This window comes from Cyprinodon tularosa, unplaced genomic scaffold (genome assembly GCF_016077235.1).
Source record: "Cyprinodon tularosa strain WSP-4 unplaced genomic scaffold, ASM1607723v1 ctg25, whole genome shotgun sequence".
NCBI classification, from domain to species: domain Eukaryota; kingdom Metazoa; phylum Chordata; class Actinopteri; order Cyprinodontiformes; family Cyprinodontidae; genus Cyprinodon; species Cyprinodon tularosa.
The window spans coordinates 1,186,312-1,205,500 of NW_024038928.1; the positions used below are offsets into that span (position 1 = coordinate 1,186,312).

The following is a 19,189-nucleotide window of genomic DNA, read 5'->3' on the forward strand; positions in this document are numbered from 1 at the left end:
CTCTATTTGGTCTCCATACTCATCATAGAGAAAAGTTCTCAAAAGACTCTCCTGACTTTCTAGATCCTTCTTTCTATAGACGGAAAACTGTTTTGGAGCAGAGGAGATTGTGCCATAAATGGATGTCCGTTTCAGAATGTGACTCAGGGAAACATGGCTTCCCTTCTCATAAAGTCCATTAACTACTGGACTTTATGAGTTTATTTTCAAACAATTAAAGTCATAGGGAAATCATATTTAAATGTCAAATCATTCTGGCTTAAACATGTATATAAATGTACTCTTTATCGGACGATATTGTCCCAAAATTTAAAAAATCTCTAGTTTGAAAAAAATCCTGTCTTAAAATCAGTTTTTTTTCTCATTATCTTATGCAGGCCAGTTAGTTATACGTCAGCCTGTACACCTAAATTCAGCCAATCATAAATCAACGGTCATCTGTCAATCAAATTTCTTCTGTCATAGCATCTTGATTGATATGTCGCAGCTAATATATGCAACGCTTGAAATAAGAAAAGGAATCATTATTTACTTTACCACTGAGTCATGTCCCAGTGTTCACGGGGATGGACGTCTGTGTCTTCAGCAGGCGTAGAGCTAACAGAACTGGCAGTGTTGCGAGGCAAGGGCTCAAACATGTACGGCTGGAAGCCTTCTACACCAAACCAAGCTTCTGCCGCCCTGGCGTCCTCTTCCCTAACCACTGATTGCACCATTCATGTGTAAATAACCTTTATGCTGATGCACATTCCTAAAATAATTTAAAAAAGGATTCAATTAGAAATGTAAATTCTGACTCTGGTTCAAGAGTGATTTGATACAAGTATGGTACATATGGGTAAACTTGTGGAAATATGTAATACACATCCGAGGTAAATATAGATTTTGAGCCAGGTTTAGACTCTAAAAACTCGCTTTAAAGCATTTACAAATAATAACTCAGAATGCATGAAAATACAGAAAGCCCACATTCATATCTTCAGGTAACACAGAGTACATGTCAGACTTAATAATATTACTTTAGCGATAGTTTCAAGGTGTTGCTTTATTGTATGTCTCGTACCATGTCTTTTGGTTGTGCTGTTCTTTTTTCATCTCGTTACAGGTGATGAAGCAGACTGAAAATGTTTTGTCATTGTCTCCTTTCTATCTCCTAACCCCCAAGTGATGAATCCAGCTAGGAACTGTCCTGAAGTTCTCTTCCTAAGATGGAGTCTTCTTGAGGAGTTGGCTGCGAAAGAACAACATAACCTGGAGAAAACCTGCACAAGCCCCGAACCCTGACAGACCTTAGGTAGTGACGTCCTGGACCCAGAGCTCTGCGTGGTCATCGTCAGCACGGTGGTGATGCCAAGTGCCACCCGCGCCGGGGCAGCGTCCATGTTGATCCAGAATGAAACCCAGGACAAGATAACGATAAGCAGAGAAGGGATGTACATCTGGATCAGGTAGTAACCCATCTGTCGCTCCAGGTGGAAACGCACCTCGATGCAGGTGAATTTACCTAAAACGCATCAGGTTATAATTGGACAATTCCTTTGAGATTTATCTGAACTGACCTTTTAATTAAAAAAGTGGCTTCATTAGAAGATGTAAGAATCTGGTCTAAACTAGAATAGGATAAAAATGTCCCAAAAGCTTCGGTAAACACGATCAATCTGGGTCAGAAGCTATTTAGTCAGAGTTCTGCCAAAAAAAGCACACAATTAATTCATGTTCCAACGAACAGTTAAGAACAGTTCAAACACGTAAACTAATCCCCACACATATTCTGAATGTTTTATGTGTGCAGATTTAATACCATGAGGCCCCATACCATGTAGGTTTCTTTTATGCATAAGTAGATTCAATATTTTCACTTATATTATTCACATTTATTACCAGAGATGGGAAGTAACAAAGTACAAATACTTTGTTACTGTACTCAAGTAGATTTTTCTGATATTTTTACTTTACTTTACTACTTATTTTTATGGCGAGTTTTTACTTCTACTCCTTACATTTTTACACAAATATCTGTACTTTCTACTCCTTACATTTAAAAAATCGTCTCGTTACTTTAGTTTTGAATCATTTCAATGGAGTTACCGTTATTATTTTTCACGTCATCAATACCAAATTCAATCTAATTGGATGGGAATCTACGTTGCATTTGACGCACCACTACAAGATGAATCGACAGATTCTGCGGTATTCATTCGCGGCAAATCATTGCAGCTTGGTGGCGGTGGCGTTAGCATAGTAGTATGGACGACGAGATGATTGAAAATGAACACAACAAAGATCTAGTCCTATTGGCAGACATCCATTTAAAATGTAGGCAACGGCATGAAAAAAGTGGTTTCTACTTTTACTTTTATACTTTAAGTAAATTTACAAGCCTGTACTTTGTTACTTTTACTTGAGTAAAGAAGTTTAATCAGTACTTCCACTTTTACCAGAGTATTTTTTAACACAAGTATCTGTACTTTTACTCAAGTATGGAAAGTGAGTACTTTTGCCATCTCTGTTTATTACTAGCTGCTACTATGAAGGGAACAGTAGAGCTGAGATATCTTGAAAAATAACTAATCACAGGTAGCTTACTTTCTTAAGTTTGTTTCACCCACAAAGTGAGAAAAGTTGACATTAGCACAGAGAAACAAGTTCACAGGTAAGTAGGAGAGGATCTACAAGAGAAGGAGCATAGGCTGATGCTTGAGATGTAGGGGATCATGGTTTTAAATCAATGAGCATATATCTCTCAAAATGTACATGGAGAGTAGTTTATGTGCGTGTTTGAACTAAAACTGCTCAATATTTAATAATATCAATATTTATTATGCATGTGCACTTTTGGTGAATTCTGACTTCATACAAACTAAACAGTTTCATGTCTGTTGCTCTTTAGGGACTGATTAAACATTCTTTTCAGTTTGCTGAATTCTGAAAACATTTTTTTCACATCTTAATTCAGTCATAGTTAATAAAATAAAACGTTTATAGATCTACGAGTTACTGATCAGTGAAAGAAGCAGCATAAACTATACAGAGCATCAGACAGGCATGCTGTATGTGATTCTAAATGAAGTTGCAGGTCTGATCCACAACGTTCTGATAAATTATTTTACCTGAGGATCCTTTTTTTTGTTTTTGTTTTTTTCAGACTGAGTCATCTAAGTTTCTGAGGGTTGGTTAAGCTCCCGTTTGTAGCTGCAGGTGTTTTTAACAAACAGGATGAAACCATTTGTGACCGAGGCAGAACCTCCTGCTGCTTTCTGCCTGAGCAGAGCTGATGGTCCTGCTGGACCTCTTCCAACTGACAAGTGAAACCAGCGCTGCTTGTCTAAATAATTGCAGAACCAAACTGTCGCTGATACCATAAAAGGCTAGAGGTCACCAACACCTCATCCACGCTGGCCCGATCTCTGCGTTCTGATCGCATCTAATAAAATCATTCTACTGGACGCCTCTCCTCCTCACAGCCGGCGGCACCAACAGGACTGATGAAACATGGCAGCTGTTTGGCTCTGAGAGTGTTACCTATGTCCAGACGCCCTGGGCTGTGTGTTTGTGTGTGTTTACCGGTGTTGTAGTGCTTGGTGCAGTATCTTAGGTCCGACTCATCTTTGAGGATAAACTGTGGGAGCGTGAGGCCCTCTGCCACCTGGACCGGGCCATTTTCCTGCCACTCGAAGATCAGGTCGTTCATGGTATAACCGACTGGAAAAAAGGCAAAACAAACAGATCAAACCAATACATATTTTTGATGTGTCCCGTTTGCCAACATTGTACTGAGAACAGGTGTACCGATGCTGCATAGCAGTCCTAACAGATTTGCTTTCACAAGTAGACCATCATTGCCGTTGCCATCAGATTCTGCTCGTAAACTGTGTATGAAACCTTATTGGAAGTGGATTATGGAACTATAAGAGTCTCAATATCCACCAATACACAGGATAAGATCCACACATTCACACACCGTGCATATGTCGATCTAATGTGTGCATTTTTATATCTTGTCCTGCGGGTGCATGGATTTTGTGCTGTGTATTTGTGCATACTGAGACTCTTCTAGGACCATACTGGAAGAATTGAGAAGGAAAAGATGGGACAAAAAACACATCAAACAATACTTCAGACATGACAAAAGAAGTATTCCATGGCCAAGCAGTAAATACATGTATGGAAACCTTTGAATACGATTGCATTTTGTTGGGATGCACGATATCGCGATTTTGGCCGATATCCGATATGTCGATATTTTAAAACTCATGTAGCCGATAACCGATATCGATACCGATGTTGAAGCTCGACAAAAATAAGTAGTTCATAAGTGCTTCATAAATAAAGTTGGTATGGTATGGTATGGTAGTCAATGAAAATAGCAGTTCTGTTATCCATTTCTGACACTTTGAAAAATAATATACTCAAATATATTTTCATATGCTGATATCAAATCGATTTTTAAAAATGCGGTATCGATCTATTTTACTTTCAAAATCTCTTGAAATTTCATCGTTCTGTTACAAACTCTCATGATATTTTGCAAATTCTTGTGAGATTTTGTTTGTAAAATAGATCGATACCGCGTCAATATATCAACATATAAAAATATGGCAAAATTTTGTGAATTTTCGGGGGATTTCGTAGCATAACGATGACATATAGCAATATTTCATTAGTAAAAGAGATTGATATGGTGTTTTTAAATGGCAATATATCAGCATATGAAGATATTGTGATATTTTAATGTATCAATATTTTTACCCTCGTCTTTAGACGTTTTTAAGTCTGTAAAAAAGAAGTTTTTGAGGAAGAAGAAGAAGTAGTATTTTTTATTTTTTTTTTGACTTTAGAAACTCAGAAGCTGACCAAATATCGGGTTAAATATCGGTGGGGTGGCCGATGTCCGATATTCAGTTTTAAGGCCGATACAGGCCGATACCGATAGTGGGCCAATTATATCATGCATCCCTAGTATGTTGACCTATATAAGTTTGAAACTGCAGCTTTGCATTGTCCATCTGTGAACACCTGGATCCAAATGCCTGTGTTGTATATGCAAGCATATGCTTGTGTATATAAGGTTTTCAGACAACAGCAGGTTTTCCTACAACAGTAGGTTTTGCTCAATGGCAGGTGTGAGGGGCCCCAGACCTGCCCTAAAGAGAGAGGGTGGCCAAAATTTGTGTTTCTCATAATGATTCAAATTATTTGAGAGAAATCCAACCAATATACATGAAGCTTTACTTACATTTATTCTTTCACTTTTATAATTTTATTCTCTATTATATAGCATGATTTGTCAATATCGGTTTGACCCAAAGTATTTGTAATTGTATCTTTTAAAATATAAATAATATTAAATTTATCAGCAATCTGTACAGTTTGGTAATAAAATCTAGATGATGGATTTTATCTGGCTGATTACAGTGTCTTTTAATACTAGAAAGGCGCCTGCAGAGCTCAGACTTCTGCTAAGCAGCAAATTTTGCTCAATATAGAATTCAACTTTATAGTCATTACACCATCACAAGTAGTGAGCAACAAAATTCACTCTCTGCATTTAACCAATCCCCTTGGGGAGCAGTGGGCTGCAATTGTGCGGCATACGTGTAGCAGTGTAGGGTTAAGGGTCTTGCTCAAGGAGTCAGAGTGCAGGCTGTGGGGTCGAACCAGGTAACAAGGTACTTACAACTTTCTCAGAGCTCAAGCTCGTTGCTCTAACCCCTATGCCAACACTCCCCAATTGTGATCTACACCTATGGATAAAACTCGCACACAATCTGGATCGTTACCAAATTTTAAAAAATTCTTCCTTTAGGTCCACCTTTGGTAACAATTTCCTTAAAATCCCTTAATAATTTTATAAATAAAGCACATCATATGTCTGCAGCCTCAGGTGTTTGTTCTGTTCTCAACTTCTTCATTCACTCTGCTTTCTTGTTTGACCAGCAGATCGAGACTTCCAGTGAAGCATAGCTCACCGTTCCTGTATTTTTGCCTTCAGTATAGTACTTCTGGACTTTTTGTGTCCGATACTAAAGCTGTGATTGGTCACTGCTGCCACTCTCTAGTTAAGCGAGGAACTGCTTGTTCTGCCAAATAATGTTATAGAATCCTTAAAAAAATATTTAATGGATGGTTCTTGAAATGAGGTTCACATTTGGTAAAGATTTCATCACCTGAGAATTGAATATTTAAAATAATAAATTGTTGAGTTTGGTGTTTGGCGTCAAGAAGTGAAAGTGGCTACAATTTTGTGTGAGCTCTTACTGTTGTTCAAACAAGAAAATCCCATGAGGGCTCCTCCTTAATTTTGATATTTTCTCACAATGCCAGACTTGGATGAGACTGATCTCCTCAGCTTTTCACTGAGTTCATGCTGCACCCTGCAGGCCTCTGGCCTTTCAGTTACCCATTTCTGTTCTGGATAGTCTGTGACCATCTGTCTGCAGGATTAAAGCATCACACAGCCCCACAACATGGCTTTATCTTTGCTAACTTTGCAGTTGATATCTCTTTGTCTTGTTTTCCATCCAGTATTGAGTCTTATATCACACACTAACTTGTGACAGAGAACCTTTAATGGTGGCCTACAATAAAACCTCCCAACTTTAAACTCCTGATTTATCAATATAAACCTCAGAATCAAAATTCTGTGTATTTTAGAATTTTTATCATGAACATAAACCAGGTGGAAAGACATAAACTGTCTGAACCTGAGATGTGCAGCACTAAAGGAAAGTGGTTTGATTCCCACTCACTGAGTCCTGCATTCAGGCGCGCTGGAAGCTGTTTCAAGCGAGGGGGGCTGATGGCTGGGTTGGAAAACACATGACGTCATTATGTTGAGGGCTGTGACTGACGTTTTTAACATAATATTGTAGGCCTACATTTGTCGCCAAAAACTGCCATTTAAAATGCATCGGAACAAAGCATGAACATTTTAAACTTTATTTCTTCTCTTTTAATCATTCAAAACAAACAACAGCTCCCAATCAAGAGGATCAGGAATACTTGAATGAAACATGGCCTAAATTTAGCCTAAACTGAGCATTGAACGTCTTGAAAGTCCATTCAACTATGGATATGGGGGAATGATTTCATATCTGAAACAAAAAACACACACAAAAAAAAAATTAACTAATTTCATATTTTATCACTAAATAGCTTAATACAGACATAAAATTTAGTGATATGCAGCCTTATTCTAGCGTAGACTTCTTCAGCCACAGGACTAAGACGAATAGGCACATAAATAACGCTAAATGCGGCAGTATAGGGGAATTAAAACCATTTCTTACCTCGAAATATTTAGAAATACGTTTCTGCTGCCTATTGCTAGCCATGCCTAAACGAATGTGAGGTGGCGGAAGCTTCCGGGGGAGTAGCCTAGTTTTTTATGAAATATTAAAATAATGAATCATTAGTTTATATCTGATACACAGCCCATCATTTTAATCCCATATCAAACACAGTCTTTTAAAAAATAAATACATAAATAATTTCATGTTTTTAAGTACAATATTATGTTACTCCACAGCCCCCCACCATGGGGGGCTGATGCTATGACGAGGGAGGCTGCAGCCCCCGCAGCACCCCCCTTCCCGTGCCACTGCCTGCATTCAGTAAAATCTCTGCAGCTAGAAAATACAAACATGTTCTTTGTGATGTTGATGCAATGCTCTGGGCAAACAGAGGAAGAAATAGTTCCTCCCTCAGATGCCGCTGACCTGTTCAAGTTACCAACCAAAGGGTGAGTATGCTGACGTGCAGGCAGAGCTCTGCAGGGCTTCCAGGTGAAAGCAGAAACCAGCGGGTGGTGCTGGTACAGGCCTACAGCCATGCATTAAGGATGCACGCTGTCCTGTTTCTGGAGATAAATCCTGAAGTGAAAAAAAAGTTGTTGTTTTTTAAACCAAGATGAAAAACAACAAAACAGAGAGAGATGCCTGCAGCTTCTTAAAAAGTTTCAGATGTTTTTAGAACCAAACAATCTTCTTCAGAGGAAGCAACACCTCCTCATCAAGATCCTCCACCAACTCTATCCATACTTTTGTAATGGATTGATTTGAATCAGAATAACATGTAGTGCTAGTATCACTCACAGTAGAGACAGACCGATACATTGCTTGGCTTATTGTTTTAGTCTTGAATCAATATAATTATTCATCAGTACCTTCTGCAGCCATGATTGGGGATCATATGGAGCTCTGGCCTCCATCTGCTATCCATTGTTTATGTTAACCCTAACCCTATCGTTTTTTGAATGGAGAATTGTCTAACATTTGTTTTCATTGTGCAATTTTTATAATGGAAATGGAAGTAGAGAAAGCATAATGGCTTCAAGATTCAGCTTAAAATGATGTCAGAATAAACGGTATCAGGACTGGCCTTAGAAAAACTTGCATCATCTAATCCAGAGCATTCCATTAAGAGCTGCGCTCAGAAAATTATCCTCTTATAAATCCTTTTAGAAAAGAGTAAAGTGACATGGTTTCAGACTAAAACTAAAATTGTTTATTGAGATTTAAGTATCACATGAAACTTGTACCATCAGAAACAGAATTGGAATTAACCAAAGAAAATCAATACATGCAAACTTCCAAATTTTGAAAGTAAATTTCACAAAATATAAGCCATATTTGATAATGTGAAACTGAATAAAATGTATTTAATAATGTGGAACTAAAAATATGTATTAATTCGTCTGCTCAATGGTGCAGTGGGTAGCACTGCTGCCTTGAAGCAAGAAGTTTGCGGGTTTGATTCCTGGCCTTGGGGTCTTTCTGCATGGAGTTGGCATGTTCTCCCTGAGCATGCGTGGGTTCTCTCTGGGTACTCCGGCTTCCTCCCACTGTCCAAAAAAATGACCGTTAGGCAGAGATGGCAAAAGTACTCACTTTCCGTACTTGAGTAAAAGTACAGATAATTGTGTTAAAAAATACTCTGGTAAAAGTGGAAGTACTGATTAAACTTCTTTACTCAAGTAAAAGTAACAAAGTACAGGCTTGTAAATTTACTTAAAGTATAAAAGTAAAAGTAGAAACCACTTTTTTCATGCCGTTGCCTACATTTTAAATGGATGTCTGCCAATAGGACTAGATCTCCGTTGTGTTCATTTTCAATCATCTCGTCGTCCATGCTACTATGCTAACGCCACCGCCACCAAGCTGCAATGATTTGTCGCGAATGAATACCGCCGAATCTGTCGATTCATCTTGTAGTGCTGCGTCAAATGCAACGTAGATTCCCATCCAATTAGATTGAATTTGGTATTGATGACGTGAAAAATAATAACGGTAACTTAATTGAAATGATTCAAAACTAAAGTAACGAGACAATTTTTTTAAATGTAAGGAGTAAAAAGTACAGATATTTGTGTAAAAATGTAAGAAGTAGAAGTAAAAAGTCGCCATAAAAATAAGTAGTAAAGTAAAGTAAAAATATCAGAAAAATCTACTTGAGTACAGTAACGAAGTATTTGTACTTTATTACTTCCCATCTCTGCTGTTAGGTTTATTGGCTTCTCTGAATTCTCCTTAGGGGTGAATGATTGTCTCTGTGTTGCTCTGTGATTGACTGGCGACCTGTCCAGCATGTACCCCGCCTCTCGCCTTTAGACAGCTGGAGATAAGCACCAGCACCCATCTTGATAAGTGTGACGGAAAATGGATTGATGGGTGGATGATGTGAGAACTGGATATAAATGTATTCAATGATATTAAACTGGACAAATTTGTTTTGAGATTATATTTTTTCACTTTGAAAATAACTAACTTTTTTCTCTTTCAGAGCTGGAATTTAATTTCAATTGCAAAATTCAGATTTTTTTTTTCTTTCTTCTAATCAAACACAGATTGCAGCTATGTAGCTGTATTTAGACTTGGAAAAGTGGAGCTTGGTTGATGACATCAGGGAAATGACCAGAAGCAAAACGCTCAGGTTATTAATAAATTGCCCAGCTGCATGAGAAGCATCAGTTAAACAAATCAGACCCTGATTGTAACAGCAATGCTATATGTTTTTCTCAGCTTAGGACCCTAGATTAGCATAGTGTCCAACAGATCTTACAATATTTATGGCTCCACATGAGGGTGACCAGACATCCTAATTTGTGCAGGACAGAACACCTTTTAAACTTCTTCAGTGAAGAATTGTTCCACATTTGACAGGTTCAAAAAAGTGAAAAAATATGTCATAAAATCAGTGTCATACTAAAGTAGCAGCCACTGGTATGTACTGTATTATTGGATAGAACCACAACCCTTATATGCCCAGATACACAAAGACATTTGATTACTTGAAGCTTCTTATGTATGGAATAAATTTAATTCAAACCTGAGACTTTTGCTGCTTGTTATTTGACATGATGTGAATCTGTGTCCGATTACGCCGGTCTTTCTCAAGGACCTGGATGTGTGGCAAGGAAACATCTGAATGCGAGAATTGAAACTGAATTCGAGAACTGAACTATAAAAAAAGTTAAATATATTCTTAATGCTTAATAGTTCAGTTTTAAATATTTCATACAGTTTTTTTCAGTTTCACATTAAATGTGCTTTGAATTTGGTGAAATTCCCCTTAAAACCAACACATTTGATTTAGAATTTGTGCATAGACACATTCGCTCTGGGGGATTCAAACGTGGCAAAAGTATGTGTTGTTTTTTTCATGAAATCCTACATTTCAAAATGTACATTAATGTCTAACTGTAGATTTCTTTTCAGAGGTTACTGTGGTGAGGCTGTGAGATGAAGATCTGTCCTGTGGTTTGCTTAGATGTGCACTGTTGGGTTTGTGAAACTGAGCGTTTAATGCATGGAGAAAAAGCTGAACATGCTTCTTTCACAGCTCTTTGCTCTCAGCGCACACAGATCCAACACGCTCCGTCAGGCATCGCTTCCCTGCTCATCATACTGATCTCCATGCAGCTCTGGTTCCAAAGGGGTTTCCCTGAGACCCAATCCCCTTCCTGTGGTTCAAAACCCCAGAAATGAGACGTTTAGATTTCCCTGAACAGTTCAGACTACTGACTTTTTCCTCTTGGATAGATGAAGCATCTGTTCTGTTAGATCTGGTAGGACTTTAAGCTGTTCCTGTAACCTGTGGGGCGCTGCTTTGAGCCCCCACTCCATCCGTCTCGACCCCGGTTCCCTTCAGTAAGATACTTAACCTGGTTTGCCAGCTGCTGGGGGTCAGAGGGTTTGGAATGGAATTAATGATGTTCCATTATTAATTCATGCAATGAGTTATAATAGAAATCTGGAAAAAAAGTTCAGAAATAAAACCTAAGAATAACTGTGGTGTTTTGTTTGATACATTTCTTTCATATTTATTTTTTTCTAACTTTCTTTTTTTTGTTATTTTATACGTTCAGATGTTTCTTTTTCAAATCTTTTTTCTCAGATTTAGTTTTAAAAGTTGAATTCGTTTCAAACAGCATTTTACAAACCACATTCTCTTTACTTCAAGCCCAATAAAAAGGTTGTTGCTAACATCCAGCTGACCAATAGAAATGCTTCTTTGCTCCTCACTCCAGAGGAAAGCCCGCCCCAACACAATAAAAAAAGCTAATCTGTAAACAAAATAAAAAATATATCTGGGAAAAGAACTGAAATAAAATTTTTTTGAAATGTAAAGACTAAGGCCCCGTCCACACGAAGCCAAACCCTGGCCTAAACGCGCAAATTTTTCACCAAACCAGCCTCTCATCCATACGAAGCCGGCGTTTCGGGGGTCTGTAAATAATCTTTTTTTTATTCAGCCTTCAGAGTGGGAAGATTTTGAAACACCATTTTTGCGTTTCCATCTTTAAGCTCTAACCGCATGTTTTTTTTTACACGCATGCGTCATAGCGTCGCCTCTAAACACGCATGCGCAACACAGTATCACAACAACAATGGCGCCGTACTGTGTTGAATGGTTGCTGCTCATGCTACTCACCCTGCTGTCGGGCTTACAGCAGAATCTTCTTCTGCTGGAATATCTCCAGGAAGAACAGAGCAATATCGACGACATAGTTCAGCACCTGAATTTGACTGAACCACGAAAATGGACCCGCAGGGCAACCATGTATAAATATTAGTGCGCGTGCCCAACATTTCGTCGCCTATTTTTGCTTTGGCACCACAGCGCCACTTACAGGCCTGGCATACATTTTGCAGCGTTTTCATGCATTCGTGTGGACGATCACATCTATTTTTACGTCTCCGTCTTTACGACAAACGTTCTGGAAAATATTAGCGTTTCGTGTTCGTTTTGACTTCGTGTGGACGGGGCCTGAGCTGCCCTGCGATGGACTGGCGCCTGTCCAGGGTGGACCCTGCCTCTCCCCCGTACACAGGTAGGCAGATAGGCACTGGCACCCCTCACGACCCCGCTTTGGATAAGCGTGACGGAAAATGGATGGAAATGTACAGAATAAATAAAAAAATTATTAATTTATTATTTATGTATTACATAATTTCATAATCAGAGAAACATCTATGTTTAAAAGTACATTTCTGCACATTTAGTGTTGTTATAATGGATTAGGTTCATAGTGATGATAATTTAATTTTTATCAATTAAAACATCTAGTCGGATGTCGTGTTTGCAGGGCCTTGCAGGGTTATCCCTCTAGCTAAAGTCTCCATTGTGTGTATAAACAGCTCTGATCCTTTCATAACCAAAATCGTCTGGTCTTTTATGAAGGAGTCACTGTGATGCTGCACAAACGGAGTGTTAAAAATAAGCTGTGCCTCACATGGAGAAATATAGAAGCAGGTCTAAACAGGGGTCATACTGCAGGGCAGGGGGGCTGGAGACGTCTGCAAACAGCAGGAAAAAACAAACTTTGATTGGATGGAGAATAAATGAGTCACTCCAGCATGTGTGAATCCAACTGGGTTCTTAAAGAGGTACGTCAGCATTTGCTTCATTGGTTCCATGACATGATGGGACTTTAGACAGCAGCTACTTTTATCTTGATTTACATTTGAGACAGTCTGAGTGTTTCTGCAGGACTCACAGCTCTCCAGCTGCATGATGCACGTCTGGACGTCCATCGGGAAGTTCTTCAGGTCCATGGGACACGACAGAGTTAGAGTCAGCCTGAAGGCAAAGAACATTTTAGGAGAGTGGAGGTTAAAGGCAGTGAGGGGCTCGAATTAAGCTGCTATAAAACAGATTGATCCAGACTCAGGTGTCAAAGACAAAGTAACTGTTCAAATAACCTTCAGGGATGTAAATGTTAACTTTTCCTTGAATTTTTTAAACGTATTTAAAATGTTAATTTAGTCTGATTTATTTCCTGTGTTCCCAGAAAAGCCGTTGGGTGGTTAATGTGTTGTATGATATTCTAGTCTGCACGGGTCGCTGTGCTCTGCGTTTGGGTAATCATGCATGTTGATCCGGCGCTGACACAAAAGATGAAAATTTAAAATGCAGCCTGATAAAATAATATTCCTTCTTTTATTGTTTCATGGATTCACCATTGAGGTGTTGAATCATAACAACAGAGCAGAATACTTATTAATAAAGCAGCTGGTGCATATGGACCTGTTTCCAGCAGGATATGAAAACATTCAGGATTTGTATATGTTTAAGATGAAAAAACACTGTGCTGCTCTTTAACATTAAAAGTAAAGAAAACTAGGATTTACTAATGTAATTTTACAGTCTTCTGTTCTATCTCCTAATCCCAACCTGAAGCAGAACTCACCTTATAGAGTACAGAACGTTGCCGTTCTTAAATATCCTGAGCAGTTTGTTGTCTGTGGTGACTTCATGAAAGTGGGCTCCCTTCTCGTTGGCAAAGAACAGATCTGGTTTCCAGATGGAGTCCAGCATGGATGGGTCCAGGTCCAGGGAGTCGTCGGGGTACTCTGCATAAGCGAGTCTGGGGTCGTTCCACTGCTGGCGGAGGAAGATGTTTACACGGTAATCCTGAAGAGAAAGGGTTATCAACAGATCAATTTGCATAAAGAACATGGTCTGGATAAAAATGATTGGTTAAATGAATTGATTGATTGATTGTTTGATTGACTTTATCGATCTCACAGTGGAGAAATTTACTAGTTACATCAGCTCAAATAGTCAAAGAAAAAGAAGGTGCCTAAAGAAGAAAAAGGAGCATGTGGTATATAAAATGCATCCCCATATGAAAGCTTTTTTTTTTTTTACTTACTTAGCAACAAAACAGTACATGTTCAAGTATGAGTCTTAGCAATAATAAAGTCCCTAATGCCTTATTCGTACGCAATTAGATGATGTATGAGGAAGTTTGGCATAAACAGAGAACATCTGTATAAACATTCTTTGAGGGTCGGAGTGACTTGGACGCCAACCAGCCCACGTCAATTCCAGTAAGCTTTCGACATGATATTCCTATGCATGTGCAGTTACGTAATGCGATGTGGAAACTATAAATGCAGCCTGAACCGACTGAAGGTTGGGGGAATTATAACTGAGACGTGACAATGCATTGCTGAATGTATGAAGTTTTTAAGACAGCTGTATGAATTCGGTTTTGCAATTAAATGTTTCCCCCCTCCGGATGATAAAATGGTGTGAATCGTGGACTTCTTTCTGTCATAAGGGAATTCTACCAATGAGCTTCCATACTTTATAGTAGCACAGGGTGTTTATATGGGTATTTATATGGATGGATATTTATAATTATATATATATAGTTATTGCACCTGGTGTTAAATGTAGAGAAACAGGTTATTTCACAGGATATCAAATGGTAAATTGCACATTATACATTGTACAAGTTATTGCTGTTGTGGTGTCTCACTGTAGAGTCTGGTGGCAGCAGGAATGAATGACCTGCGGTAGCGCTCCTATTTCTAAACAGGGTGTAAAAGTCTTTCGCTAAAGGACCTGCTTAGCTCCTCTCAGAGGCGTGCACAGACATTTTGGGGGGCAGGTGCTCAGGAGGGGGGGAGGGCACTTTTTAGCGCACGTGTAACACTTAATTATAAAAAAAAATAAACGCATGTTGAATGAAATTTGACTTTTATTTGTAACATTCTCTAAACGTGAGTTTTCAATGGAAAAAAGTCACATCACCAACAGAACAGACTAAAGCATACTTCTTTCATCTGGCTCATCTCCCTGTTCTCCCTCATCCTGGTCTTTTTCTGTCTCTGTGTCTTCCCTGAACTCTTCCTCATCTCCTGTCCTGTTATATGTTGATGGTATAGAGCTTCCCTGCTGTGACTGGCTACAATATATTAATAATAACCATCATGACAATAATAATAATAATAATGATAATAATAATAATAATAATAGCTTTAACAAATATGCCACATTAGTTTAAATAATGGGCTATTAGGGCAACATGACTGGAAGACTTGTCACGTGGATCTGACTTATGGTAGCCTACAAAATAATAGCTATTTTAATACCTGCTGCACAAACCACTTAAAAATAAAATGTGAACAGCTTTTATGGTTTTTCAATATGATTAACCCTCCTTTCTTGGCATTGTGCTGCAATTACTAAATCAATATACAATTAAGACAATAAAGAGACCAAAATGTGTTAATTTATGTTGCCTAACAAAACCTATACAACAGAAAATATTTGTCTTAACACATAGATTTGTACAGAAGAGGATTAGGGCCACTGAAAAAAAAAAAGTTAACTGATTTTTAAATTTTATTTCAGTTTTACATGGGAAAAAAGTCAGAATTCTGACTTTTTTATTGTCAGAATTCTGAGATTAAAGTCAGAATACTGAGCAAAAAGTCAGAATTCTCAGCAAAAAGTCAGAATTATGAGAAAAAAGTTAGAATTATGAGATTAAAGTCAGCATTCTGACTTTTTTCCCATACTAAACTGAAATAAAATTTAAAAATCAGTTAACTTATTTTTTTTTCAGTGGCCCTAATCCTCTTCCGTAGATTTGCAATTGCAAACTCTACCAACATTATTTGTAGCCTATGTGGTCGTCCTCACGTTATCTGTCATTGACTTGAGCTACAGTGTAAAATTTTCAGAATCAGGTTTATTGCCATTGTTAGTGAAGGAGTTCACAAACTAGGAATTTTTTATGGTACAATCGTGCAACATGAAACATATAATATGGAATAGGTAAATAAAATTATAAAAATATCTAAAAACTGTGGGTATACGTCATGCAATAAAATAGACTAATGTATACATTTAAGATAAAAAATATGGATACAAAATATAAAAAGTAAAATAGCATCTTACAAGGAGACAACTAGTTTATCTGGTGACCAGTCGGCAAAATGCGTGTTTGGTGCTGCTGAATGAGACATTTTAATGCACAACAAAATGATTCTGCTTGATCTGTATATTACCTGGCTAATGGGGCACGGGAGAAGCAGCCTGTCAGCGACCGTTCCTGCTATCTGAAGACGCTACTGAACTGCTATGATGCTGCGCATCTGGCATGCCCTGCGGGCGACCGAGCGAGTTCACGTGACAAAGGAAGAGAGAGAGGCTGGTCAGGTGTGCCCAAGTAGGTCGGTCATTTCGGGGCATTGTTTCAGTCGTTTTTAATGGCTCAGGTTTTCAAAAGATCATTTCAAAACCAACCTCAGTAAAATCTTAATAATATTAATAATAATAAAAAAAAAAACGAGTTTCAAAAGGGCATTTTCTTTGATAGAGGGCAAACTTCCTAGTGCTTTAGTACCACCTAGTGTCTATGTGTGCACGCCCCTGGCTCCTCTATTGTAAAGTCTGGAGCAGAGGGTGAAAGGTGGTGTCCATGATGGATGTACAGTAAGCTTGGACAGCATCCTCCTCTCAGCCACTTCCTCCACCGAGTCCAGAGTGCAGCCCAGAACAGAATCGGCCTTCCTCATCAGTTTGTTCAGTCTCTTTCTGTTTCGCTCTGCGCTGCCAGGTACCCAGCAGACAAGCTTATGCCGCCACAGAGAATTTAATATTTATGACTAGTACTGGTTCTAGTGCTGGAGAACTTTATAAGCGGTCAAGATTAATCAGGCTTTTGTTTATGACTCCAGCTTCTCTCATTTTGTTGCCAAAAAAAAAAAAAAATTATAGAAAAAGTTAACAATGCTGCAAAGTTCAGAGATTTAAATGTAGTGAACACTTTATAAACTCCTCTTAAATAGGAGTTATGAAGTGTCAAGAGCTACAAAATGCACTGGGACAGTTAACGGCAGTGTGACAAGTAGCTGGAATGAAGATCAGCTCCTTCAAGTTGGAAGCCATTGGTATCGACCAGAAAAAGGTGGCTTGCCCTCTCGACAGACAGATTAGTGCAGCTGCTACTATAATATCTTATTTTATTTTGATTGATGAATTTGGTTTAAAAAAAGTTTTAGCCTTGACCTTTAATTGGTTTAGATTTAGGGGTTGAATTAGGATTATTCTGTTCTATTCGATTCTATTCAGTAATATAATAATGTAAGGACTTCACTTAAATTAACCTCCAAATCAACAATCCAAATTGTTTGGGATTGTTTGACAATTTATCAGGATATTTCAGCTCATTTAGCAAAACTGGCTACAGTTTAGTTCAAAAACTAAAACAAAACCAACATCATTATGACTTGATGCAGAAACACAGCTTCCATTAAACATCCACTTGCAGTGATCCAAAGTTTTGCTGCAGAAGGGATCAAGGAGGAATCAGAAAAGACTGGTTACAGACATACTGACTGCACTGCAAAAAAATGTAAGTAATTTAAAGTAATTTGTTCTTAAAATAAGTGTATGTATTATTGAGTAGATAAGACAGTCATTTGGCCAATAGAAAAAGACAATTTACATTTAAAATAAGAGAAAAACAACCACAGCCTCTTATTTTGGGTGCATAATAACTATTTATCGTATTTTAATGGTAGAAATCTTCATTCTATTAGCAAATAATCTTATTTTCCTACCCAAATTAAGGGTAAATACACTTATTTTAAGAATTCTTTAGAAATTTTCAGAACATTTTTGCAGTGTGTCCAAGTGGCTGACCCTGAGGGCAGGAGCCACACAGCTCTCCAAACTCTGGGTAGATATGTGAAGTTGTACCATGACAGTTGGAGATGACATAAAAAATATATACATCCAGGATTTAGCGTTGTACAGATATGAAGATTGTGTTGTGCTTTTTATTTACAAAAAAAAAAAAAAGATCAATAGTTCTTTATCAAAATCTGATTGACATGTATTATGTCTAGAATCATTAAATCAGCTGAGCTGGACATGAAGGTTCTGGCATTTACTGTTTGTTTTTTGTTTTTTTGAGAACTTAACACAACAGTGGTTCTGAAATCACCCTGCAGATAGGAATGTCCAACACTCTCTGAGCTTCACCTCCTCAGTGGGCTCCTTCCTTCTCTTCTGCACACATGAAGCTCCCAGCTGTTTGAAGCTGGGGCTGATCAACCCTCTGCGCTTCGACTGAGCCGTGCCACTCGTCACACAACAGAACACATCCTAATCTAGGAGCGAAAAGTTTTAAAGTTAAACAGAAACTGGCTGCAGGGATGAAACTGACAAGAAAATGAGAAGTATCTGAAAGGCAGCGATTAACTGGAAGTGGTTTCAGTCTGCACTAAACCTGTGGCATCATCTGATAAAGAGCCGCTCAGACACAGAACCACTGTGGATTATCAGGGATGAAGAGACTGAGCGTGCAAATGAAAAGAGGAGAGTATAAATCTGTTTATGCTGCATGGCAGGTTGCACAGAGCCGAGCAACTCATCTTTAAGCCGATTGTGAGGTTATCTGTTTGCGTGCTGGAAACATTCAGGACTGAACTCCAAATCTCCTGTTGTTTCCCCCCGCCATGGTACAGTAACCAGCCTTTCCTGGCAAAATCAGAAACCTCTGATTTATGAAGAAAATATCCCATCAGATGATTTAGCTCCGGTTCATGTAACTGTTAGGACCAGCAAAGAAAAAGAGCAATCTCATGTGAGTTCCTTCAAATATTTTAATTGTGTGCATCCAGAGAGGGAAAAAGTCCCCCATCTTCTGATGTTCCAGCTGATTACAGATCAGTTGCTGCCAGTAAAGCACGTTGAAGAGGTTGTAAGGTTACATCACCGCTGCGTTTGTTAGACGAGTGCAGAGCAGATGAAGAGACAGATGGTGAGCAGAGAGGAGGGTCTTAATCCTTCAGCTACATATGGCTCAGAACCTGCACTCTGCACAGGCCTCATCTCCCCGATTTCTGGAGGTTTATGTTCTGATTCGCTCTCAGCTCAGATGGTC

At 38.5% G+C, this 19,189-nt stretch overlaps 1 protein-coding gene across 2 annotated transcripts in view; it reads right to left on the minus strand.

The window, feature by feature from the left end:
* glra3 (glycine receptor, alpha 3) overlaps positions 1-19,189 on the minus strand; it is a 94,366-nt gene that overhangs the window by 9,474 nt on the left and 65,703 nt on the right. For both annotated transcript variants that reach the window (XM_038288274.1, XM_038288273.1), the window contains exons 4-7: positions 13,691-13,914; positions 12,998-13,080; positions 3,565-3,702; positions 1,290-1,504 (exon numbers count right to left, since the gene is read on the minus strand). In XM_038288274.1, the coding sequence (XP_038144202.1) occupies positions 1,290-1,504; positions 3,565-3,702; positions 12,998-13,080; positions 13,691-13,914 (660 nt within the window). The remainder of the gene's footprint in view (positions 1-1,289; positions 1,505-3,564; positions 3,703-12,997; positions 13,081-13,690; positions 13,915-19,189) is intronic.